Here is a 25373-nt window from a genome sequence, read left to right as displayed (position 1 = left end):
TGTATTTCTTTGTGTGTTACCATGTACCCGACTGCTGCTCTTTGCTGTGTCAGGACAGCAGAGCACTGTGAGAGAACACACCTCACTCTCTGCTTGAAGTGATGGGTCAAGTCACAGTAGAGTAGTAGTATTAAATTGCTGTAGCTAAATGAGGTCTGGGTTTAGGTGTTAAGATACAGATAGCCAGTAGATCTTCTGACAAGGGCCTCCAGTTGAAGACTTTGGAGCTCTGTGCTGTTTCCATCCATGTAAATTCTCTGTGTATTGTCTTTCTCTATAGAAAGTTCCAGATAAAATAGCAGGTGCAGGAGAGGTTATTTCTGTTAAGTCACTGGCTTTCAAAATAATTTTTAATGCTGACATAGTTAATTATACCCACCCTACAACATTAAAAGTATTCACAATCCTGATAGGATTTGCACTGAAGACTGCATTAAAATATCTTTTTAAGACTCGTTTTACTGCTGAAAATTCTGTTGCAGTTAGGTACTATATGTTTATAGGACTTTGTAATTTAGGTGCTCTTTGTTCCTGCTTTCCTTTGCTAATGTGTGATAAGGTACTTCATAATGTAACAAAGTACATTATTATAAAGCTACTTTTGTTGTTTCTCTGTGTTACGTTCACATGAACCTCTGACTTAATCCTAGATATTAAAAATTATACTGGAGACTTAGTTTTTGACTTGTTCTCTTTTGCCATGAATAAGTTCATATGTTTAAGTTGGAGATAACTGGGACATGGAAATACCTGTGAACAGAATGGTGACAAATGTTAACACTGGCTTACTGTATACAAATGGTTAATATTCTTAATAGCTGGGAATTCAGTAAGATCAAAGTAACATTTCTAAAAGATGAAGGTTGTTTGAACTTTTTTTGATGTGTTGTTGTTGGGCGCTGAATTTGGAACTTTTAAATTGCATTTCTTGGCTTTTGGCAAGAAAGGGACTAATGAGTTAATAGGGTCTTTTAACTAATTATGCATCTGTTACCTTGAAATACTCTCCTAATGAAAATATTGACTGGGCAGAACAATTATATCCTTGTTCCATTTATAATCAGAAAATATCTTACGTTGGAGACCAGAACAATTAACAGGACAAACATAAGTTTGACAAAATATTGATGCACTAGTGCAAAGCCTAAATAGTTCCGTGGCAGTTCACGCACTAAAGATGGGACTTAAAATGTCTACAGCTTTCTCATCTTTTAGGTTTCTCACAACACTTTAGTTGTACTTCATGCCTCAAATCTAGTGCTGATTTGCTTTTCCTCTCTGTTCTCTTTCAGAAAGATGAGGTGTACCTCAACTTGGTGCTGGATTATGTTCCTGAAACAGTATACAGAGTTGCCAGACATTATAGTCGGGCCAAACAGACACTCCCTATGATTTATGTCAAGGTAGGTAACTGGCAGATGTGCTTAGGTGAAGAAAGATATTACAGAAATACTCTGTAGATACTTTTCTGACATAATAGTAAATTTCCGTAAGTTTTTAGAAGCAAATAGATGTTGATACAAGGAAAAAAATTCGAATTACTTGTTGTTATGACGAAGGAAGAATAGAGGGTTGAGACTTAAACAAATACTCCCAATTTCTGAAGTCTTGGAATGGGTCGGGGAGACTGAGTGTTGGGGGCGTGGAGTGTTCTGTTTCTGAAGCAGCTTAGACAGAGACTGACCCCAGCCAGATTACCAGCTCTCAGTTTCCTGAGATGGTGAAGACATAAGAGAACAAAGGTCAGGAACTGAAAGAGGATGTCAAGAGGATGTTCTGTAATCTGTTATCTTCCCCTTTTCCTGGCATATAAATAAGAATTCATGTGCTTTTGTTGTGGTCATGAAAGGCACATTTTTGTCTCCACTTGAAGCTCATTGGCTTATGTCTTCAAAAGCTACATGGGGTAAGGTGCTTGTATGCACACTGTAGTTTCAAAACCCTACTCAAGTTGTCTACATCTTTTACACAGGGGTTAAAATAAACAAAATTTCTCATTTCCTGTCAAACATGGGACCCATCTGGGGCCTTCTAGTTCCATTTCATATACTGTGGTGACCACAATCCACACAGTAGTGAATGAGATGTTTTCACATGATATTGACTTATTAACATGGCATACAGGTAGTATTTAATGGAAATTACCAACAAGTTTTCCTGATGCATATTGATTTCTTCAGACTCCTCTTTAAAACTATAGTGCTTTAATGTAAGGGTTGGCTTAAGAAAAAACTTAAATTTGATTGAAAGAAGATGAAAGTTTCAAAGGTGAAAGCTACAAATTGTAATTATTTCAATAATGAACTTTCGTGCCATAAAAATATGCATAAATTGTAAATGGCATGTCTCTACAATAGGCATCACTTGTGCCTGATTTTTAAGAAAGCACAGAATTTTATCATCCAGCAGACTTCAAGGTCACTCTGTTTGGTCTGTTGGTGGAACAGCATGTCTTCAAGGTTGTATGTTCCCCAAAATCTGTAGTCTTGGCGTTTGATAAATTGTTTATGTATCTTTTGTCAATATTCTTGCCCTAATTGTTCTCTGTTACGTGAACTTGAGAAAATTGTTCTTCCTTACACTTCCAGAGAAAAATCTGCTTCAGCTCTTTCATCTTGCAGGATGCCTGGGACTTCCTGTTCCAGGTAGCCTTGAAAGCTATTCTTATTTTTCTGGCAAGGCTTTTATAGAATCCTGTATTTACAAAGATCACGTTACCTTAATGTCATTAAAGATTTTGCAATTTTCCAGGCATCTTGGCTACACAAAGGTCAGATCCTACCTTTTCACTTCTGATGGATAACTAGGCAGGCAGAGAGCTGCTTTTCTCTGGGTAATGAAGAATCTTTAAGCTTCACAGAAGCTGTTCTAGTAATCTTCTGGTTAATTTTTATTTGTAATTTTTAACCTGCTGTAAGGAGTCCTTTGAAATTTTGGGTTTGCTGTGTGGAGATGAAAGGCATACTTTCTAAATCCCTCATGTGTTGACTTGACCCCTCAAGTTAGAGCAGTCTTTTGCATTATTTTGCAATACACTTGCGCAATACATACTGAAGGGACTAGGACAGGCAATTCGGAAAAAATGTTTGCTTTTCTTTGTGCAGAGTTGTGGTTTTCAGAAACAAGTATGAAAACCAGAGGCCTAGAGCCAAGCAATTCTCTTCCTTCTCCTACTTTCCTGCCAAACAAACAACAAAAAACAAGGGGGAGAGAAAGTGTGACAACAAAGATAGTGATCAAAGAGGCAAACATGACCTGATATCAATATCAAGTAGTTGCTCCTGGTTATATAGACTGTTAAAGATGAACTGTGGAAAATGTGCTTGTAAAAGGAAACTGGAGATGCATCTCTGGTATAGTGTCCTGCCTGTAGTTGGATTTTAAGTGGAAATTTGTGGGGACACAAATAACCTGGCAGCTTTTTGTCAACCTTAAAACAGGGCTTTCCGTGCCTTTATGACTGTATACGCTACACATCTTTAATTGTATCTAGCAGCTTTTTATTATCCATAACCGAAGTGTGTAGCTTCAGAAGCTGGACACCCTTCCCTTGCCCTGTAAGCTTGTCCTGTGAAGTTCTTGGCTTCGTAATAATCTCCCCTTACTGTGTTCTTCCTTGCTAAGGGGTTAGCCAGCCCTGGAAAGTGGGCAGGGAAAACTCTCCCTCAGCGTACTTGTTTGTTGTGCCTTGCATTAAATTATTCTCAACAGCTGGTTTTCTTTGCCTTCTGTTTTTGTCCAGAGATTTGAAATTAAGATGACTCTGTCCCCTCAGCAAGAGACACTGGGAGATTCACTTCAGTGACAGGCTCAGACACTATCCTTGTCTTTGGGCAACATTTAATATAGCTTCATCAACTAAAGTCTTTTTTAGTTGTTTGTTTGTTTTGGATTTTTTAAATAACCTGAATAACTTCACTGCTGTGAAGAGGCTGGTTTGTAGAGCAAACTGAAACACGTTTATTTTGTGTATGCTTTTTATGATTGCCATTATTTACAAATGCTGGAAAACTGGCACAATTATTTCTTTGGAATTATGCTAATCATGTTGTCTCAGAAGACACATAAAAAAATTTGAACCACATGTGTGTGGGGAAGGTATGCAAATAGCTTGCCCACCTTCATAGCCCTAATAGACGTTCAGTATGGTCTTTTTCTCAGTGGTATTGTTTTTCATCTAATAAGGGTTTGTGCTAAACTAATTGTTTAGCCTGATTTGACTGGTATTTCTGTGTTCCAGTTGTACATGTATCAGCTGTTCCGGAGTTTAGCCTATATCCATTCCTTTGGGATCTGCCACCGGGATATAAAACCACAGAACCTCTTGCTGGACCCTGATACAGCTGTTCTAAAACTCTGTGACTTTGGAAGGTAAGCACATTTGTGGTCTGAAACCTGGTGAAAAAGATCTTCCTTCGAAGTTAACCTTGATGCTACTTTGCCAAGAAATTCTCTGTGTCCCTTAGAAGCTCTTTATTTGTAGTTTAAAAGAAGAATTACTGATAATCTATTTTCTCCCCAAAGTGAGTTCAAAGGAGTGGCAGGGAAAAGCTGGAAAAGGATGTTAAGAGGGAGAGAATTAAACTTCACGCCTTTTATTTTTGCAGGTATTAGAAAAATAAAATAAATACACCATGACATAGGGAAAATACTGCACCATGAAAAACCAGGACCACTTATTGCAGTGAGATGTGTTTGGGCAAGAGAGGACAGGCGTGGTGAGATTGTAACTTAAAAAGGCTGATGTTAAACCAGTCAGTCCACTTGCATGCATACAATTCACTTAATGGTGCAAATACCATAGGGGCTCAGAAGCAGCACTTCCAGTTGAAGGTCTTGGATAATGGACATCTATGTTCTAGTTTCGAAAGAGGCATTTATTTCCAATATCCACTCAGAATCACCTTTAGAGTCCAGCCCCCATCTTAGAACTGATAGAGAAATTCTGGCAGTCTGCAGTGAGGCAGGACATGCATAGATTTCTCTCTGAGAAAGTTCAGTCTTTAGATTGTGCTGTAACTTTGCAGACTAAAATAGTTGGAGTATATGTGTGAGAGGTCACAGAAGCTGCTGCTGCTGCTGCTGCTAAATTTGCTTGCCCATAGTGAGCGGGAATGTCAGATGGGGGTTATTCAAGCAGGGCATCATCATGGCTGGTGCCTTGGGATCTCCTCAGCTCCACCTCACCAGTGTTGGAGCAAAGCAGGAATCACACTGAAGCTCCAAACTGACCATGCATAAAAAGGGAATACTTACTATTTTTTTATCAGTGGGAATTTGTTAACTGTAGTTTCTATATAGAAAACTGAAAGCAGACTTTTTTAAATGGGTGATGGAAGTTCTTCTTTGCTGAAGGCTGGGAGGAATGTCTGGAGAGCTGAACACCGGATTTGGCTGGCTTGCCACTCTGCGGTGTTTGGTGCTATTTAGGTGAAAGTCATATTTCCAAAAGGGAAATTTAGTCTTCCAGCTCCTTTTTGTCTAGCACTTGTTAATTAAGAAAGAAGTGTAATATGCCCATAGACTCATGTTCCCAAAGTAATGTGTTCTTGTGGTGCATTCTTTTCTTGGATTCTTTCAAAGAGAAGTATTGAGGCAATACTGTAGGTTAAATCCTTTGTGGCTGATCGATTACAGTATAAAAGAAACCCTCATGTTAATCGTGGACTATTAACATGTGAATACAATGGCAAAGGCTTTTTTTTTCTTTGTCACCTCATACCACACTCCCTTAAGTAGCAAAGAGGCAGAATATTGTGATGGAAATTAAAAACCAATCAAAAAAGCAAACCAACAAACCGAATACCCAAACAAACAAAAATACCCCACTCAGTTCTTGTGAGTATCCAGAGCTTTTGAACATTTGACTGAACTGTTTTCTGTCCTCTCTTCCACTGTAAACAAGCCTTTGTATCTGGCAGAAGAACACTGGCATCCAAAACTTTGACCCCGTTGTTCACCTAGATTGCAGTCAGAATTTCCTCTGCTGTCCCCAGTACAAGGTAGATGCCTGATGGACTGGACTGATTTCAGTGAATCAAGGAGTCAGTTTGCATCAGCTTAGGAGAACGTTGTGCTTCAACATTTGGGAATTGGGAGTGGGTGAAGAGTGCCAAAGCTTGATGTTGGTCTGCTCAGCAATACTGTAGAAGTGTTCATGACTGAAATACTGTTGTTTCCTCTGCAGTGCAAAACAGCTGGTTCGTGGAGAACCCAATGTGTCGTACATCTGCTCTCGGTACTACAGGGCGCCAGAGTTGATCTTTGGAGCCACCGATTATACCTCCAGTATAGGTATGTGTGTGCATTCGGGTGAAATCTGTACCAACTGCTTCAGTTTTTATCCTGTACTGAAGTGTAAAGGTTTCTAGAGATCTCAAATACAATCCTCAGGGGCTGAATTTGGTTGTAAATTGTTAGGTACCACTTTTTAAAGAAATACAGATGTTTTGTAGATGGCTGCTGTGCTTTCTACACCTTTTGAGATTTCAGCATCATTTACACTAGGAAAGGGGCTTTTTTAATGTAGAGGGGGGGAAAACTGATTACAAGTAAAAAAAATATATATCCATGTAATCTTGCCATTTAGTTTAAAAGTAGACATGACATCTCAAGCCAGAAAAGCATTTTAATAGCTTGAAATAACTGTAAAGAATGCCTGTAGGAAATCAGCTACTGCTTCTGATGTGCTGTGGTTTAGACCTAAATCTGTAATTTGTTTACTTGGCTTTTAGTGAAGAGCTTATAGGGGGAGGTAGGTGTGGCCTAATGATAGACTTTAAATTCTGTTTACAACTTTAATATATTGTGTACAGTAGTCCTTCTAATTTAACTAATTCTGCTAGCTTTTACTGTCCTTTAGTCATTAATTTTGAGCACAAAGAACTCTTTCTATATACCTGACACATAGCTGTGTCATGGAAACACAGGGGAAGCTGGTGGTTTGATGGAGATCAGAGAACAGCCAAATTTTCTTACAGTAGAAAACTAAAAATGAACAGCAAAATGAAAATCTTGGAAATGAACAACAGTGTGTTGGCTGGTTGTTGGCAACTATTTCAGTTTTTCAGTCAAGATACTACCTGGGCTCCTTCTGAGTTCTAGTGCAAAAGGAGAGTAGATTTGACTCTCAGCACAATGTTTGGGAACCTTTTACCTTGCTTACAGACTTGAGTCACTTAGGCAAGGTTTAATGTTTTCAAAAGGATTTGGAGATCATGATCAACTCTTGGCAGACTGTGTTTGTAATCGGTATATTTAAACTTATAATGTTTGAACTAGTGTGAAACTCAGTGGCTGGATGGCTTGTTTCAACTCTGAAGTTCTTAAAAAGGAACAAAAACCCCCACCTCACCACGTTCCTGAAGACTTCCCTGCTGTCACTAATTTTTTTCCCATTAGGTTCTATTCAGTATGTATTGTAGCAACACTTGCTTATCTTCCTGGTAGGAAAAAGCAGTAGAACCAAGAGTAGTCTGGGAAAAATAATGGTACAATAAAGTTAAAAGGGCAAAACTTACTGTTGGCTGCTGCCAAAAAAGGCAGCCCCACCCCTGCTCTTGCCCCAAGATACCCTGGCTCTCACAGTTTGCTGTTTAATTTGCTGATTTGGCATCAGCTGACAAGAGATTTTGGCAGGTTAACTTCCTGCTGTGTGAGTGAGTGCAGTCAGCATTATTGTGCAGTCCAGTAAGCAGCAGAGCCCAGGTAAAAGCAAAGTGTTGGGAGCTCATGAGTGAGAGGAAAGTGGCTGATCCCATTTGACATCTTTTTGCCAGCTGAGAGCTAATAGATTGGCTGAGCTGCATTATCAGAGTGCACTGAGACCTCTTGTTTCAGAGGATAACTGCATAAACAAGTATTTTATGTGCCAGCAAGAGAAACTGCTTTATAGATAAGCCTGTGAAGTGTCTCTTGCTCCAACTGCAGCCCCTTTTTCAAGTTGTGCTTTCCATTTTTGTTGTTTTACCTGCTGGTCTCTAGAAGAGTTCTAATAAAAATTCCATTCTGAAGTGCAATTTTTCTCTTGCCTCCAAAAATATCTTGAATTTCAGTAGTTGTTCTGACTTTCTTGTGCCAAAAACCCCTACCTGTTCCTCCAAGTCCTTTCTTTGAAATTTGCACCGAATTGCTTAAAAATTAAGTTAATACTCCTTTGTTCCTTCCTGTCCTATCCACCTTCCTCTTCCCTCTCAGCAGTCTTTGGATTTGGGAGATGAGCAGGAATGAAATGCTTTTACAAGCTTTACAGTTTCCCAGTGTTCTGCAATGTGCTGGAAATTCCAAGGGTTAATTTTGTGGTGCTGCTGTTTGTACATATTCCTTAGTTCTTGCTGCGTAGGCAGCGATGGTGCATAGTGAGAACTCTTCCTTATTTCACATGGGATTCTTCATCCAAACTCATCCAGCTTGTTGGAAAACCAATCAGCAAGCATACAGAGATTTATTAAAAGAAGGGAGAGAGCATGTAATTATTAGTGCTTTATCCGAAGCTCAGAGTATAGGGAACTGTAAAATGCTTCAGTATTGTAATACTGCCTTTTAAACTTGCATGTTGGCATGCTTGGTTTTTTAGTTGTTGTTTTTCTTGTGAGTTGTAAGCATAACAACCTTTGCCCACTGTAGTCTTTTTCACTCTGTAAGAATCACTTGTGTGTATGTGGTAACAAAAACTGAGCTTTACATGTAAGGGAGGGAACTTTACTCCCCCAGTTAAATATCCACTAGTAAAACTATGGTAAAAGTTAAGTCAGTGAAGAATACAAAGCCAAAAAGTGTTCTAAGTAGAAGTTTTCCTACGTTATCTGCAGGGCTTTCAGCTTTTTTTGTGAAGGTTTTTATTGTTTGTTAATGTTACTTACTGCAGGGCTTATATTATAATGTGCTGCAATAGGATAATTATTGGAAATATTTCTGAGCAAGAGGTGCTTTTTAAGACTAGGCAGTGACACCGGTGGCCCTTGGCCAAGCACAGCCAGCTGTATTATGACCATGTCAGCTTTTAGTCATCTTTAGCATTGTAACTAGGAGCTGCATTAGGCTGTCTGACTTCATACAGGTTGTCTTTAAACACATGAATTTACCCTCATGACAGTACTTGCTCTTCAGTGTAGCAATTGGTTCCAGGATGTGTCTTTTCATCCTGGATGTTACAACAAACTGTAAACTGTTTAACTTCTGTGATCTTGATTGTTTCATTAAAGTGCATGACTTCAATTCCAACCCAAGAGGTCCCTTTAAAAACTAACTGAACCAGAGTTGTGATGTTTGTTACACTTCTGTGAAGTACCACATTAGTGCTGCATTTAAATATATACCATAGTAAGAGTAGCATCAAATCACATTCACTGCATTTAGTGCCTCCAGCAGACCTGGGACTCTATTTTTAAAATAATCACCTGGGAAGTGACCTATTCGAGTTTTTAAATAGTCACTGTTGCCAAATAGCTACAAATCTGTACCCTTAATAGCTCTCTTGTGTGCCTGCCTTATGTCTTTACAGGACTTTTCAGTGGTTAGGCACAAATATTCATGTGAATTGAGTGCCTTCACAGCTTGTACAGTTTGGGCCTTTGTGCACCTTTGGCTATGAATTCTGCAAGTGTGTGTGTTTGTGTGTGCCCCTAAAGCTTGCTGGGAATGGACATCTTTACTTCCTGCAACTGATTTGCAGGAGTTTGTTATTGTTGTTAGTTGTTTGGGTTGGATTTTTTTTTTTGTGGGGGGGAGAGGCAAGTGAGGGGCTGGTTTGTTGGTTTTTTTCCCTCAAACCAAGCCTTTCAGTTATACCATGACATTGTTTTGGCTGAGGCTTCTTCCTTGCCAGTCTCTGTGTGTGTTACAGCATCCCAGAGTATGTTCATGACAGGGTTCTGGCTGTGCTGGTCATACAGATGATACTGCTGCTGAAAAACCCTGGGATGTCTGCCCACGTTCCCCTACACTGTCCTGGAACAGGCACTGGAGTAGGGGTGGGTGCAGATGTTTCTGTTGCCACGTGCTCCTTTTGTAAGGAAAGAAGCTGTGCAGCTGAGCTTTGCCTCAATCTTGTGTTTTTTCTCTAGCGGAGTTGGTGGGGCAGGGGAGGGCCCACCAGATCCTGGTGGTGCTTCTGCACAACGAAGGGGCTGCTGATCTCTCTGCATTTGCTCCACTGCTGCACTGGTAGGAGCTGGGAGCATTCCAGAGGGAACATTTATAGCCACTGGCAGGGAAAGATTGATCTGCATGACCACGGCTGGCTTCTCTTGAGGTGTCCAAAAATAAGCATCATGAAGTTGTTCATTCAGTTTCCTAGCAAACGCGAGTGTTTCTCCTCGGCAGCCTGGAGCAGAAGCTCTTCTGCATGCCTGTGTAGTTGGCCTGTCTCAGAGTTTCTTGGGGAGGAACCACCACCAGGTGTGTCCCAGAACTGTTGCCAAACAGCGAGAAGGCTTTGCTTCTTTCTCAGATGGCAACTTCCAATGCTGAAAATAAGCAGGTGTGTTTTATTTACTGAACTACTCTACACCTGTCGTAGTTCCATCTCTTCATTGCGGAAGAATAGAGATACCTGTGTTTAGTTTTTGTTCCAAATACTGGAACAAACATGTCTTCTCAAGCATTTTCATGTTTCAGCCTTACTCTTTCTCCTTAATCCGTGGATCTGTGGTGGCTTGATGTGTGAAACTTCCACCAACATAGCACGCCTACCTGTAATCCTGAATTTTGCTCTTGTTCTGATATCCCAAATATTGTTTCAAACAAGCAGCAGTGAAAAGCACTTTGGGGTCTGGCATTTGGCAACTAGAAGCTGCTGATTTTATGACTTCCCAGGGCTGCTTTTCTGACTCTTGGTTTGTTTCCTCAGTTTCCAGAGCAGCAACTTTGAGTCACCTCCAAGATGAAGGGATAGCGAGGCAGAGATAAATAGATGAGGGTAATAAAAAAGTAGGAAGGTAAATACACCCCATAAGGCATCAGAAAAATGGAAGTTCTTAATTTGTACTAAGTAGATGAGAGATACCTTCTTTTTTTCCCCCCTTCCTCCTCCATGTCCTCCAAAATATGAGTTAGAGGACCTAGAGTGTAATACAGTGAATGGTGCTTGTGCTGTGAAGAAGGCAGCCAGCTTTTCAGCTTGGAAAAGCAGAGTTTGAGATCAGAAAAAGTGAAATTTGTGGGTAGGGTATTAATTTCCAACTCAAAATGGCCATTGCACATTATAGAATTAAAGCTATGGACTATATTCTGCAGGTGGTCCTCCCAGATGCCTCTTCCCGATTTAAAGAGAAATACTTGTTTTCTTACCTTCTGTAATGTTAGAATGCATTCAAAAGCAAGGGCATTATGGAGATTATATTATTAAATAATGTCCGTCTAATAGCTCTGAAGATGAGTCAAGCAGTAGAAACTTAATTTAAGAAAAGTTTTGTAGTACAAGAGACTCTAAATTTTTGTGTGTTTAAATTAATGGAGGTAGTGGCTATATGATTTTTGTGTGTTTAAATTAATGGAGGTAGGTTAGGTGATAATGGTATTTGTCTAAGTGTTCTTCAGTCTAGGAAAGATGTGGCATTAGCTACCCTTATAATGTATGAAAACTATCTGAAATAAGCTTATTTGAAGGTTGCTGTTGCCTGGCAGTTGTATTTATTTATTGTGTAGCCTACATTTCACTGAAGGTATGAAGAAAGTACCCTTGCCTGCTTTCTTAAAATGAATAGCTTTCAGTATTTTCTCCAACTAGTTTGGCATAAGGACCATCTGTTGACATATTTTCTTTTGAGATTCTCTCTTAGCTTGTTTATTAGCTAATTTAAAGCATGTGAATGAGAGTCCTAGTTTGCTTTAATTACCTTGCACATACTGAAAAGAAATAGTTCAGAAAATGCTTCTTCTCCCGTGGGAGCAGATAGTTACACCACATATTCATCTGTAGCAGTTAGCACTGACTGTACTAAGACAGAAAAGTGTCTGGGAAGGCACTACCAAAAACTGATAACTTCCTTTAAGTATCTTGTCTTTAAATACAGAAATTAATACTTGTTTACTTCAGGCTTGAGGAAAAATATTACCATCCTGATGTGGTAGATAAATTTTAAAATACAAGATATAAAGAGTGTGGGGGAAAAAGAGCAGAGTATCCTGGAACCAAATTTTAGTCAATGGCATAAATTCCATCAAGTTTCAGCAGAGGTGAAATTTCTTAGTTTGTTCCTTATTGTACGTAGCTTATCAAGAGTTGTGTAAATACCTGTGTGTATTGTGTTGCGTTTCTGTCCCTCCTTGGAGCTGCTCAAGTTAGCCTCTACTCTCTGGATTTTGTTGAGGATGCTTCAAGGATTTGTTCACTTTCTTGCCCAGAGAACATTGCCCAAGTCCTAATTTGGAAGTTGGTGAAATTGCATGCCTGGAAAAAAGATGGGGATTTTGAAATGCCTGTGTTTTACTTCATTGTGTATTTAAAGTGTTAGCAGGTAGAATAAAGGAAAAGTAAATAGGCTTTTAACAAGACATTAAATTGCCTAGTGGAAGATTTCAGTGCATAAGGAACTACTCCATAGGTTTCTGATGGATTTGTTTTAAGTTTGAGGGATTAAACCCAGCATGAATGCAGCAAGTATTCCTCAGCCATTGCCACCTACTTCCTTATGACCTACATCTTGCTTTTTCTCTTCTGTTCCGTGTGATGCCCTCAGCTTTCTCATGTGCCCTCTGCTGTTTGTGCTTGGCCTTCTTGAGCAAGGACCTGCTCGTTGTTTGACTTGTTTGCAGTTTGGCAGGGCTGGGGCAAGCCCAGTGCTTCCCCCAGGGACAGAGCCCTCCTCACCTTGGCAGCAACACTGATGCTCCCTGCTGTTTTTATAAAATTTTTGTATTGGATTTGAGACTTCTGCCCTACAGACTTGTCTGAAATAGGCTGGTGGAGTGCAAAAGCATTTAGGGAAACTAGGAAAAGCAAAAGCAGCACAAAGCCAACTTCATGGAGCAGCCAGACCAGAAGGTTATTTAAAACAGTTTCAAAAAGCCACAGTCTAATCCGAAAAAAGTAATGCTAGAATAGTTTCAAAATCTTAAAAGGAAATGAATTGTGATTGATGACTTACTCTCTGTCAGCTTTGTGTTTGTATATATTCTGTCAAATATTTTCCCTTGCCATATATAACCTTTTCAGTGCAAAATAAGGATTTGAGTTGTAAATAATGATTACATATTTGGTGTCACTACTTGTTTTGTAAAGAACAGTGTAAAGGACTCAGCTTATTTAAAACTCTTTAAAGGTATCTTTAAATACACTTTTAAATTACAGCCTTCTGACTGCTTAGCACATTTGATCTGTCTCTTCAATACTTCTGAAGAAATCTGTGCTATCTGTTGAACTGTTGTGTAATTCCTCTAAACCCAATATGCAGGGGAGACCCAAAAAGTGATACTTTGCATCATGGTTTTGCGGTACATGTTGGTCCAACAGCAGGAGCTATGAGAGAGAGACACTGATTAGCAGTTAGATGCAATTAAACATTCTTTATATGATTCCTTCTTAGTTTGTTGTCCAAAAGAGTTACTAGCACCTCAGTGACCATATCAGCTTTTATTGAATGTAACTAAAAGATAAAAAAAAGCATCGTCTTGTATGTTTGCTTGTTGAAATTCAAGACTCAAACTTCAAATTATTTCTTGTTACTGTTTACATTGTAAGTAGGGGTTTTTTTGATAGTTTTTACACTTTCTAGTATAAACCCTGATGCAGTGTTTGTACTAAGACATAAGTGCATCCATTTGATTTGGCAGTGAATAATTTCAAAAGCTGAAATAATGACAGTGCTGTTTGGCTACTGTATGTTCCAGTTGTACCATGGTCTTGAGAAGAGGAGGGGAAGTATTTTTGCATGGCCTTCTCACTCTTTCCTTTAGAAACGGGGGAAGGAAAACTGTGTTTTAATGTGCAGATTGTTTTCTTACAAATCTAAAATTCCTTAAAGCTTTTTTTGATTTTATTTTGCACCACTCTGTAGTGGTTGTGACGAAGTGTTAATAGATGACTTGGAGAACTGTCAGAGATGTTTTCCTTACTCAGACCTTTAGCTATAACTGGCAGGGTTGTGTATATCCTGCTGCCCAGAACCATGGAGACACAGAATGGCTTAGGGTGGAAGAGACCTTAAAGATGACCTTGTTCCAACCCCTTGACATGGGCAGGGACACCTTCCACTAGACCAGGTTGCTCAGAGCTCCATTCAGGCCGGCCTCGAACGCACCCAGGGATGGGACATAGTTTAAATACATGAGGGAATAAGGATTTCTGCCATAGCATAGATTATCTCAGGTGGAAAAGGCCTCAGGGGATAAATTCTCCTTGAGGACAAGGCTAGCTCATAAAAGTAGGTGAGAGTTAAAGAAATATGAGTGGAAGAGGACTGGTTTTCCCTTTTGGGGTGTTTCTTTATATTATAGGCTTTAGAGATCTTCTGTTGCTGATTGCTTGTTTGAGATTAGATTTTAGTGTAAGGTTTCAGGTATTCATTCAGCAATTGATGTCTTTCAAGAAAACCACATAGTGAATCTCTTTTTGGGGAGAAGCGGTTTTCTGCATCCAAGTACAATACTTCTGCTGTGTTGAGCAGCTTAAAATCCCATTTATTTGCTGTGCAATTACATTAGATTCTCACAAACACTTGATAAACAGCGTTTACTGCATTTGCCTTGTTAGATTTATAATTTTAGTTAATTACATTCCAAGAATAAAATGCTATATTCTGTAATACACTTAGATACATTCCTAAGTTGCCTCAAGTAATACTCAATTGCCTAATTATTTAAGGGGATATACCTGCAATAGATGGTGAAAAATTTCTTCATGTCAGAGGAGTAGCTCCTAAGGACTACTTGAGGCTTTTGGTGTACATACAAAAATTAGTTAAAGGATTCTTCTAAAGATGCTGTTGACATGTGACCTATGACTTGCAGTTCTGTTGCTCATCCAAGCTGGCAAATGCAATTGGGATAAAGATTAGATCTTGAAGTGACTGGTTAGAGAGGCTGCCTCCCATATCCCTTAATCATCATGTACTTCAGGGTACCAGTAATACTTGCAGTACTGGTTCATCTGTCAGTGTGTGTATGCTTTCACTATATGTATGAAAAACTGAGTCTGTTCAACACTCGGAAAGAACAGAAACATCAGCCATTGTGCAGGATGATACCTATGCATAGTTCATGATCAGTGTGATTTAAACCAACACAGGGTTTGGGGAAATTCTCAATTTACAAATGGTAAGCTATGGTCTTTTCCCTGCATGTGTAAGTTTTAATGTCAGTATATTACAGCATTTAACATGATTTTCCAGTTCTCATTATCTCACAGTTTGACTTCTGCACACCGTTGTTTTATACCAGGCGTCTGGTAACATTAGGATAGAAATGTTATTGTATTTTAGCGGTGTTGCATTCACTATCGTACATGGCAAAGGATAAAGTAAGTAGCTTAAAATGGCTGGGTTTTTAATGAATGGCTTAATGTGTATATTTTACTGATACCTTTTCCTGTCCTCCACTTTTCCCTTTTTAGATGTGTGGTCAGCAGGCTGTGTATTGGCTGAGCTGTTACTAGGACAACCGATCTTTCCAGGTGACAGTGGTGTCGATCAGTTGGTGGAAATAATCAAGGTATGGGATGTTAAATGTTGTTTTGACTGCATTATTCCTTGGGAATCAGTATGAAAACATGCACTGTTATAAACTGGTGAACGTACATATATTCTGGCATGATTGTACAGGGTTTTGCCTGTAAACAGTGTTTGAAAACAGTTCTTAGGCTGTTTTGAGAACCTGATGATCTTTGCTTTCTCTTCATGCAGTCATGCAAGATGTATTGGGGCTTTTTCCCTCATAAAGGATTGCACTTCCAGTGTGCTTGGAAAAAGTGCTAACATACTGAGTCAATATTTATTATATTTATTAATGTAGGATTTTCAGTCTTTAAGAGTGTTTTTTTGGGTTTTTTTTTGTTGCATACAATTAGTGCTTGGCTTTGAAAACAATGTTGGTAAATTCCTTGTGCCAGATTCTTCACATACACAGTTGCCTTCTTCCTTCCTCCTAGCTCTTTTAAAATGAAAGCTGGGAAAGGGCACTTGGTTTTGCAGGTACAGAATCAGGGCGTATAGGGCAAAGGTACCTTCCACCTGAAGAGTCTTGTTTTTCAAGGTAAAATAACTAATGGTTCAGAATATGTAACACATATCACATCCAAGCGTATCTTGATTGATTTCCTTTGGAAAGCTGTGGCTGTTCTGTGGCTCTCAAATTAGAGGCATGGAAGAATAGTTCATAGATTGGTGTCTGACTTCCCAGCACCCTTGTTTACCTTTTTCAACTTCTGCAGTGAAGGAGACAAGATTTCTAGAGAGAGCAGTATAATTTTCGTCTGAATCTATACTATGCACATAATAAGATGGCGTTATTCCAGAGGATAAGATGTGTACACATGCAGTTCAGCTTTATTGATTTCATCACCATGAGGGGATTGTATTAAGAGAATTTCCTCCTTGATTTTTCCACTACCTTGATGCATAAATACTTGTGTGGCATGCATGTGCAAAGCCCCTCAAAACCCAAATCTGTGGGTGAAAAAGGCGAACTTCCTACTTGTCTGTGTCATTGACTAGAAGAGCTGCTGGTGTCTTTGTCCCTGTCCTAAGAGAGTATATGACGTGAACCAACACTGACTGGTCGTTCATTCCCCTGCCTGAAGGACACGGGCTGGTGAGGCTTGGGGGTGGGCTGTGACATTTCTAGACTGTCACCCCATCTCTTCCAGGTTTTGACCATGCAAACCTGGCTTCTGTTACAGTGAGTTTCTGTCGGTCCTGCTGAACATCTCCAGTCAGCAGCTTTCCTCTGGAGACGCCATGTCTTGCACGTACTTCTCCTGTGACTTCCTTGACGTCTTCTTACTGCCTTTCTGCCCAGTGTATTTCAAACTCAGCTTATCGAAGTTAAGTCAGTTTGCATAGGAAACGCTAATGAAAAACCAGAGTTGCTTTCAGATGTAGGGTTGATGATGGTACAAATGACAATATTTTTAACTTTTGAGAAATGTCTTGGAGTGGTGTGCTGCTTTTTGCTACACTGCTTTTGTGACATGTGGAGGGGTCCACATCAGATGACCAGACCCCCTCAGGATTTTGTGTGGTGTTTGTCTTTGGACATTTCTGAAAAGTCATGGTTTGTTTCTTGATTAATGTCTAAAATCCTGAAAAACTAAAGCTAATCAAAGCATCGGCAAGATTGAAAAAGACCTCCGAGATCGAGTCCAACCTATGACCCAACACTGCCGTGTCAACTCGACCATGGCACTGAATGACACATCCAGTCTTTCCTTAAACCCCTCCAGGGACAGTGTCTTCATTACCACCCTCAGCAGTCCATTCCAATATCTAATCACCCTTTCTGTGAAGAAATGCCTTCTAATATCCAGCCTAAACTTTCCTTGGTGCAGCTTAAGATAATGTCCTCTGGTCCTTTCACTTGTTGTCCATGAGAAGAGCTCAACCTCCACCTGAATTTTTGTAAATAGAACTTTATATCATGGTGACTGTCCGTGGCTTGATCAGAAATCTGAGTGGAGAGAGGCCTTATTGGCAAAGACGTAGTGCTCTGCCCTACCATTGCTTTGATTTCACAATGTGAAAGTAAAACAATCAGGAGATAGATGGTCTCTTATTATTGACATGCTTGGCAAACAGAAATTTGTGGTTTGGTTGAAGGTTTGCTAAGAAGCCGTTAACATCAGTTCTTCACTACTGAAGAAAACATCTGTGAACCAGTAATTTCATAGCACGTATGTGCTGCAATTGTGGCACTTACTTGTCTGCACTTCAGTTGTATTGAAGCAGAGCAGTACTTCAGTAAAATTGCCGATAGCCTTTGTGCCATCTGTGGTGGTAACTTTTCTTGACTAACTCATAGTGATGACGATGTATAGTGCTGGCAAACTGATGTTATTCCTCAAGGCAACTGAAGGAGTACCCAGTGTAAAGGGCATTTCAGGAAATTACAGGTTGAAATTATGTTATTCACCCTCACAGAAACAAACTTCCGACTAATTTCTTTAAGTATAGAAAGAGCGATATTTAATGATCATTCATTCACACCTGTGTTGTGCTGGGGTTTTCTCATCTTCTGTTACCTATGTAGTCCGCTACACGAAGAAGTGAAGTTTAACAAAATGTAATGAGGCAATATGTTTTAGGAAAGTCTGGCAGAAAAATACTGTAAGTTTTACAGCAGTAATCACAAAAAACAATATTCACTGAAACTTGAACAAAGTGGATTGTAAAATGTGAGCCTGAATGGGGAGATACCATATTCTTCTGACAGTATTTGTTATCTTTGCAGCATGTATTCTGAAGGCAAGACTGAAGGAGAAGCTGAGTGCAAACTAGAGAAATGGGTTGCTTTTCAGTGCCCTTGTCTCCTTAATCTTCTGTTGCAAAGTTTCATGAAAACTATTCAGAAAAACCCTAGCAGAAGGTGAAGGTGGGAATACAGAGAATAGTTAAAATGGAGAATATTGTGTTCAAGATCAAGCCCTGAAAAATTGTCTAGGAATGGGATAACAAGGTGCTTCCCTTGTAACGCTGTATTCACTTACAAGTATTTCTCATGGTAGGAGTAAAGGGAGAAAGTGTGTTTACCTCAAATTTTTCCTCACCTTTTGAAAACGGGGAAAACGTAGGAAGTGAGGTCAAACTTTTTCCATCCTGCCAGCTGTTGGGAGGGATCTGTCCCATCTACTGTATATCCTTTAAAAATGACAGTAATCAAACTAAGCAGATTTGTTTATTTTAACTCTGCGAAGAAGACATGAAACATTCTGCTCTTATGCACTTCCAGAATGATGCTTAAATTCAATTTAGATTTGAAGGGATGATATAAAAGAAGCAACCACATGAGTGAGTTTAAGTTTCGTAGCCTCAGTACAGTTGAGGACATGCAATTCTGCAGAATAAAAATTACCAGAAATGTTAAATCTTGGCACAATGTGTAAAACGTGATGTTGTATAAAGTTTCCTTTAGGGTAGGATTCATTAAAAAAAATTGACAGATGGCATCCACCTCTTCCATTTGCTGCCATAGAAAACCAGTATTTAAAGCTTTCATTGTAATACAGACTTATTTTAATGCTAACTGTCTGTGGGCGAAGAACAGCTGTGGGATCTGACAGTTGTAGAATAGCAGTGAGCTTGGTAGAAGCTTGCAGGTTGGGACCTGGGAGCTGCTGTTTGACTATCTGGGGTCCTGCTTTTCAGATAGCTTCTTTGGAACTGTGGACAGGGAAAATGGTGTACTTTAAACTCCCAAAAATGGGCTATGGTAAGAAAATACTTAACCACATGTTTGGAAATACGTTAGACTTTCATCCTTTATATTTGATTGATTCCACTGCAGGAGGAGGTCAGCTTAGAAACTTTACTGCTGGTTCTTACCAATTCAAGATGATTGAGTCACAGTCACACTTGAGGCATTTTTTAGAGCCAAGATAAACTTTCCAGTTTTCTCTTCAGTTGCTTACTCAGCTGTGATTATTCAGGGTTTATTTCCCAACACAGCAAGTGAATGCTACACCTGGCTATGAAGTTTTTTGCATTAGACTGGATAATGACTTCAAAATGCTATCACAATAAATTAGTCTATTTCTCATGCAGTTCTTGATGACATCCCCTCTTTCACTGTGTTCGTGGTGATATATCAGTTGGCACAGCTTGCCCTTCCTGCAGGCCGTATGCTCAACATCCACAGTCCCTCGATGCATCACTAGCATTTTTGGCTTTTGACAGATTTGGTAGACTTTCAACATCTTCATGTAGTTTCATTTCAAGCAGTCTTGCAAGATCTTCTCCGTATAGTTGCACCTGGAGTTTTTCCAGAGCTACTGCGTATTTGCAAACTGCTCTGAAAAACAGTGCTCCTCTAGAACCACAGCATCATGTTCAATTGCATCAAACGACAGTCCTCTTATAAAATTTTTCCTCTTGTTCCTGTTTCTTTAAATACGGTCTTTCCACATGTTCTCAGTCTGGCTGGGAAAGAGAACTTTGACCACTTACCCCTGACAAAATGATATTTGATATAGGGGAACACTGTCTTGGAGCTCCTTCTGAAGAAATAGTTTAACCCAAGTATACTCTTCTTGAATACTTACACTATTACAGGAGAGAAATCATATGCTGTGCTTTTTCCAAATTTTGATCTTGAATGGTGTCTCTTCTTATTTTTAGTTCTTGCTTGCTATTCCAAATCTTAGGTTGTCCTATCACTGGGAATATCTCAAGTGTGGGTAACCCAATATACTCATTAAAATTCATGCCCCTACTGGCTTTCAAGTGACATCTCCTTCAGAAATGTGCTCAGTTTCTGAAACAGTCACAGTGGTGGTAGTGTGGATTTCATCAGTGATCCCATAAAGAAATTATGTACAAGTAAACACTGCGCCACAGAGCAGTCATGCAGCCTTGTACCTGATGGATTCTTCCAGCAGTCCAGGAGGCTTGCAGTTGCCACTTCACTATTTAAAATCCACTGTGCAAGTGGGACCCTGCTGAATACAGTATGAAAGAAGGAGCACTTAGACCACAAAAGTGATTTTTCTTTGAGATGCAGTCAGGACAGACTCCTTCATAAATCTCCAATCTTCGATGCACAGCTTGCAGTGCAGCAGTGGTGCCTGCAGGACTGCTATGGTCCCTGTGAAAGCTTGGGAGTTTGTTGACATTCCTGGTCCCACAAGCTCTAGAGCATCCCAGAACCATCAGGGTAAAACTGGCTGGCATATGATTTCCAAACTAAAATGGCTTCAAGTACAGTTCCTGCAGACAGTGGTTGCGCTTTACTCCTCTTTCAGGAGGTGAATCTCAGAAGGGTAACGGGTTTGTTTCTAAGATAATTATCTTCTCAAAGTTTCTGTTTAGTACCTTCCCTCCTCTCAAAAGCAGAAAAAAAAAAAAAAGATATGTTAGCAGAACAAAGCAGTAATAATTGTCTGAGCAGCCCTGGGACATGGGGAGGACAGCATCAGCCAATCTGCCTGGTGTTTTCTTTACCGGAAATATTTTTTTCGTATGCTGCTATTATGAGTATGAGATGAATCAACCAACTTGTGAAAACTGCAGGAAAGAAGTGGGGGTTATGGGGTGGGAGTGGTGTTTGCATTGAGTTTTTTGGTTGCCACTGCACTGTGATTATTCCTTACCAAAACTGGCATTTTATGGTAATTTAAGAGGAATAATAAAATCATCTTCTCATAGTTCCCTGGGTAAGGGGGAGCAAGGGGGAAAAATGTATGAAAAAGCAAGTTCAGTAGTATCAGGAATCCTATTCATGTGTAACTTCTTGGGCTCTTGACAGTTTTCTGCGCCTAATGCTAAGTATAGACTGCAATTACAATATATGGCTCATGCTCAAATGTCAAGGTGCTATTTTGGGCTCAGTTTTTGAAATAAAATAAATCCAGTCAGAGTAGTTAATGGTCAGAGAGGAGCCTTCTCTTCCGGGAGAGTAAGCCATAGGAGAGTGTTTCATTTTATTGGATGTGGTCCTGTGCTGACGACCTGCCTGTGTCTGACATGGGCTTTCACATGGGTTCTGTCCTCTGCCCTAAGGGAAGTCTCCCGGCATTTTTTTCCCTGATGTCCTCCCACATCACAACTTGGCTGTTCCCGTGCCTCACGTAATTCATCACTTCCAGTGCTTGCAGGCAGGCAGTATAAGAAGTTGATGGGCAATTATATTCATGTCAGCCGTGACAATGGGTTTCTTCCTATTCCTGATGTATAGCTCCTTTCATGTTATAAATGGAAAAAAACACCTATATTTAGTTGGCTTTCATTGTTTGACAAGAAAGTGTTTTTGAAAGGAAGTGTATATATAAAGTGGGTAAGTTTATTTTACTTTCTACCACAGACCTCTTGAAGTATCCTCTCAAGCCATGTTAACTGCTTGAGATGCTACACTATCAATTTTTTAAATAACTATTGGCACACCTCTCACAACTTTCTGAAGAGGCGCAGTCATGTTTGTAGAAGTATTAATTATGCCATCTGGTAAGCCATAAACATCAGACTTTTGGGAATACATTCCATCACAAACTTGCACAGTTTTCCCAGGGAAGACCACTGTACCACTGCAACCATGGCTTTCTAGAGGTTTCTGATTTAAATTATCACATTCTCCCCTCTCTAGTTTAGTTACTACCAGCTGGAGCTTCTGAACCCTTGGCTCTAACCAAGGTCCCTATGCTTCTAACTGATTGCATTTTGGCAAATGTTCAGCAGTAACAATGGTTGTCATAAAGGGCCTTTATTCCACTGGGATTTGTTGAAACTCTTGCAGTTTCCTTTTCCTCTGCTGTTGCAACAGTGTGGGTTTGGTCATAAATGACTCAGCGCAGTTTTGCATAGTGAAGCAGGTGTGGGCAGCAGCTGTCTTGGTACTGAGGTGTAACTGAAGTGTCTTTTGGAGCTGAATAATCCATCTTCTCCTCCTATAAAAGTTGATTGTAAGAACATAAACTGAAAAATTTTATTCAAGTTTAGGGCTTATTCCCTCATTCTTGTTTGGTAAGGAGGACATTCTTGTAAGCCTTTCTTTACTATAGCTTTTCTTTAACTGCCAGAGATACATACCATTACCCTACCTTCACGAACCCTGTTCGTGGAATAAAAATATTTCGGGGAGCTTCATCCGTTACAAATTTATGTCAAAGGAAAAACTTGACAGAATATACTGTGAAACCTGTTGTGTTCCATTTTTGTCCTAGGAGAATCAGAGCAGTGTCTGCTTCTCAGCAAGTATATTCTTTAGTAAATCTTAGTAGATAATGCTTCTTTATTTGTATTTAGGAGATGATGATGACAATCAGTAATGAAGAGCAAAACTAACTGATCTGGCATCTTCACTTGCAGGAAGATGCTTTGTAGTGTCACACAGACCTCCCCTTCATTCATTTGAAAGTTGAGTCTTCATTCTAGTTACAGTCAATTCCATCAGACAACTGCATTTTTATTATTACAGTACTTACTTTGGTTCTCTTTTTGTTTTTCAAGTGTTAAATAGAAAAAGAAAATTCAACTTCTTCCTTGATAAAGTCACTTTTCCATAAGACTCCGCAGGAAGTAGAATAGTATGTGCCAATCTGCATTGACCTGAATAATTCAGTATTGGACCCTGTATCTCTTAAGAGCTTTCTGACTTTTACAGGATCTGTGGGGATCTTGCCAGTGTACAGAATATGTGAAGGGAAGGTTCCAAGAGGGAGCCAGCCTCTTTTTCTTTGGCATCCCATGACAGGACACAAATTAATGAATGGGCACAAATTAAAACACATGAAATTCAATTTGAACATAAACTAGCTTTTGCTGTGAGGGTGGTCAAACACTGGAGCACTTTGCCCAGAGAGGCTGTAGAGTCTCCATCCTTGAAGATACCCAGAATCTGTCTGGACATGGTCTTGGGCAACTGGCTCTCGACCATGCTGCTTGTGCAGGGGATTTGGACTAGATGACCTCCAGAGATCCCTCCCAGTCTCAACCATTCTGTAAAAACTCTCCAAGGAACATCTCCATAGTATTTTCAGAGTTGATAACCAAGAGCAGCTGTTTCATGGAGTAATTTTGCTAAAAATGAGCATAGTAATTCATACTTCTTTTTCAAAAGAAGAATTTTGACCAATTTTTGCAGCAGCTTAAGCGATTGCGGTTATCAGGTTTACTTGAAGGTATTGCTAATATACTGAAAATTTGGTATGAATCAGTGAGGTACCATTTCAAATCATGTAGCAAACAGAACTGGTATGTTAGGGGCTGAGGAGAGATCCACTACAGGACCTCCTCAAGGTATGTAAAGTACTGGTTTTAAACAGTTTTGCAGTTTATCACTTTATTCATCCCACTGTTCTAATTTGTAACTTGAATTTGACACAGTTGTTTAAACTTCTATTCTTCCTTCCAAACCACTTTTCAGTTTTTGGTTGGATTTTGGGGTATGTTGTTTTGTGGTTGTTTTTTTTTCCCCTTTAATCCGCTTCCAGTGCAAATTGAAAGGGCAATCTGATTTTACAGTCTCAAGAGAATAGAGTAAATATAAATACGCTGTGGCTGCTGGTAGTCACTTTTCCTTTTGTACAGTTATTGTGTGTCTAAGGCTCCTATGTAGCTGAAAGGTCAGACAATCCCTTCTTTCAGCTACCATGATCCCTCTTCAGTACCTTCTTTTCTAAGCATTCATGAAACCATAAGTGCTACTGCTTAGATGCCGGTGCTTGAGCTTAGGAGTTGCCCTCTCCCATCATCTGGAGTTACAGCTGGGCTTCTAGTGACATGTATGAATAGACATTGTCTGTGGGTTCTTCCATGAAATTGCCCTTGCTTATCTAATCTGAGTTCTCTGATGCCATAGGTGGTCTTTAAATATACTTGCACTGTGTAGGCTCCTGTTCTGAGCAGCCTTGGCAACCGAGCCAGTTTGATATATTTGGGCTGTATTAAAAATAAATCTACTCGCTGCTTCTTAGAAAAGCTATTGAAGGAATTTTTTGAAGAGAAAAAGGGTAAAGAAGGTAAACATGCTTTTCAAAAAGTATTGTTTATACTAGGGAGGCCTGAAAACTTCTGGAAAAGATGATAGAGCAATAGAAGGTGCTCGTCATTTTTCAGAAAGTTAATTTAAGTAATCAAAAAAAGTTCCAAAGTTTTAAAAATTACTTTTATCATGAATTGGGATGAAAATAATATTTAGGGGTGTGAAATCCCCTTGTCTTTTAGAACTGGAAAGGTTTTAGAGTGATGGTCATCAAAGCTTTGAGAGCAGCACCATCCTGGCAGGGCTGGCAGCTGGGTGGCTGATGCTCTGGTGGGTGCCAGACAGAAAAACAGCAGGGAAAGAGCACATTTTCAATTCTTTTTTCCTTTGAAAGTTGAGCAAAATATATGGAATCTGCAAGCATTCTCTTTTTTTACCCCCTATGCTAAAACAGTGTCTTCAGACATGCACAAAATAAAATCTGCTGGCAATTGTGAGAGTAACCCTTGGCTTTTAGAATTAGGTGTGTTTTAAATCCTCATGAGTGATGTGATCTGCAAAACATTATTGTTCATTTTATACATTTTGTCGGTCAAATCTGTTATGCGAGAAGCAACTATCTGAACAAGTTGCAGAGTTTATTTCTTCTGCTGCTGCTCTTTATTTAAAAGGTTGCTTTGTGGGTAGGATTTTTTTTTGTGTTGTGCAACTCTTATTTCAAATAGCAAAGAGATACCAAGTTTTGTTCATAATACTTGATGGTAGTTTCTCTGTTCCATAAATTACTCAAACAGCAGTTACCTTGCTCTTTT

General features: G+C 39.5%; 1 protein-coding gene across 2 annotated transcripts in view; it reads left to right on the top strand.

The window, feature by feature from the left end:
* The window catches only part of GSK3B (glycogen synthase kinase 3 beta), a 147046-nt gene that overhangs the window by 90117 nt on the left and 31556 nt on the right, over nt 1–25373 (top strand). For both annotated transcript variants that reach the window (XM_066175301.1, XM_066175300.1), the window contains exons 4-7: nt 1293–1403; nt 4241–4371; nt 6188–6294; nt 15551–15648. In XM_066175301.1, the coding sequence (XP_066031398.1) occupies nt 1293–1403; nt 4241–4371; nt 6188–6294; nt 15551–15648 (447 nt within the window). The remainder of the gene's footprint in view (nt 1–1292; nt 1404–4240; nt 4372–6187; nt 6295–15550; nt 15649–25373) is intronic.

The sequence above is a fragment of the Chamaea fasciata genome, unplaced genomic scaffold (assembly GCF_029207755.1).
Source record: "Chamaea fasciata isolate MVZ Bird 193981 ecotype frontalis unplaced genomic scaffold, bChaFas1.0.hap1 SCAF_2, whole genome shotgun sequence".
Classification (NCBI taxonomy): Eukaryota; Metazoa; Chordata; class Aves; order Passeriformes; family Sylviidae; genus Chamaea; species Chamaea fasciata.
This window is presented reverse-complemented; position numbering and strand designations above follow the sequence as displayed.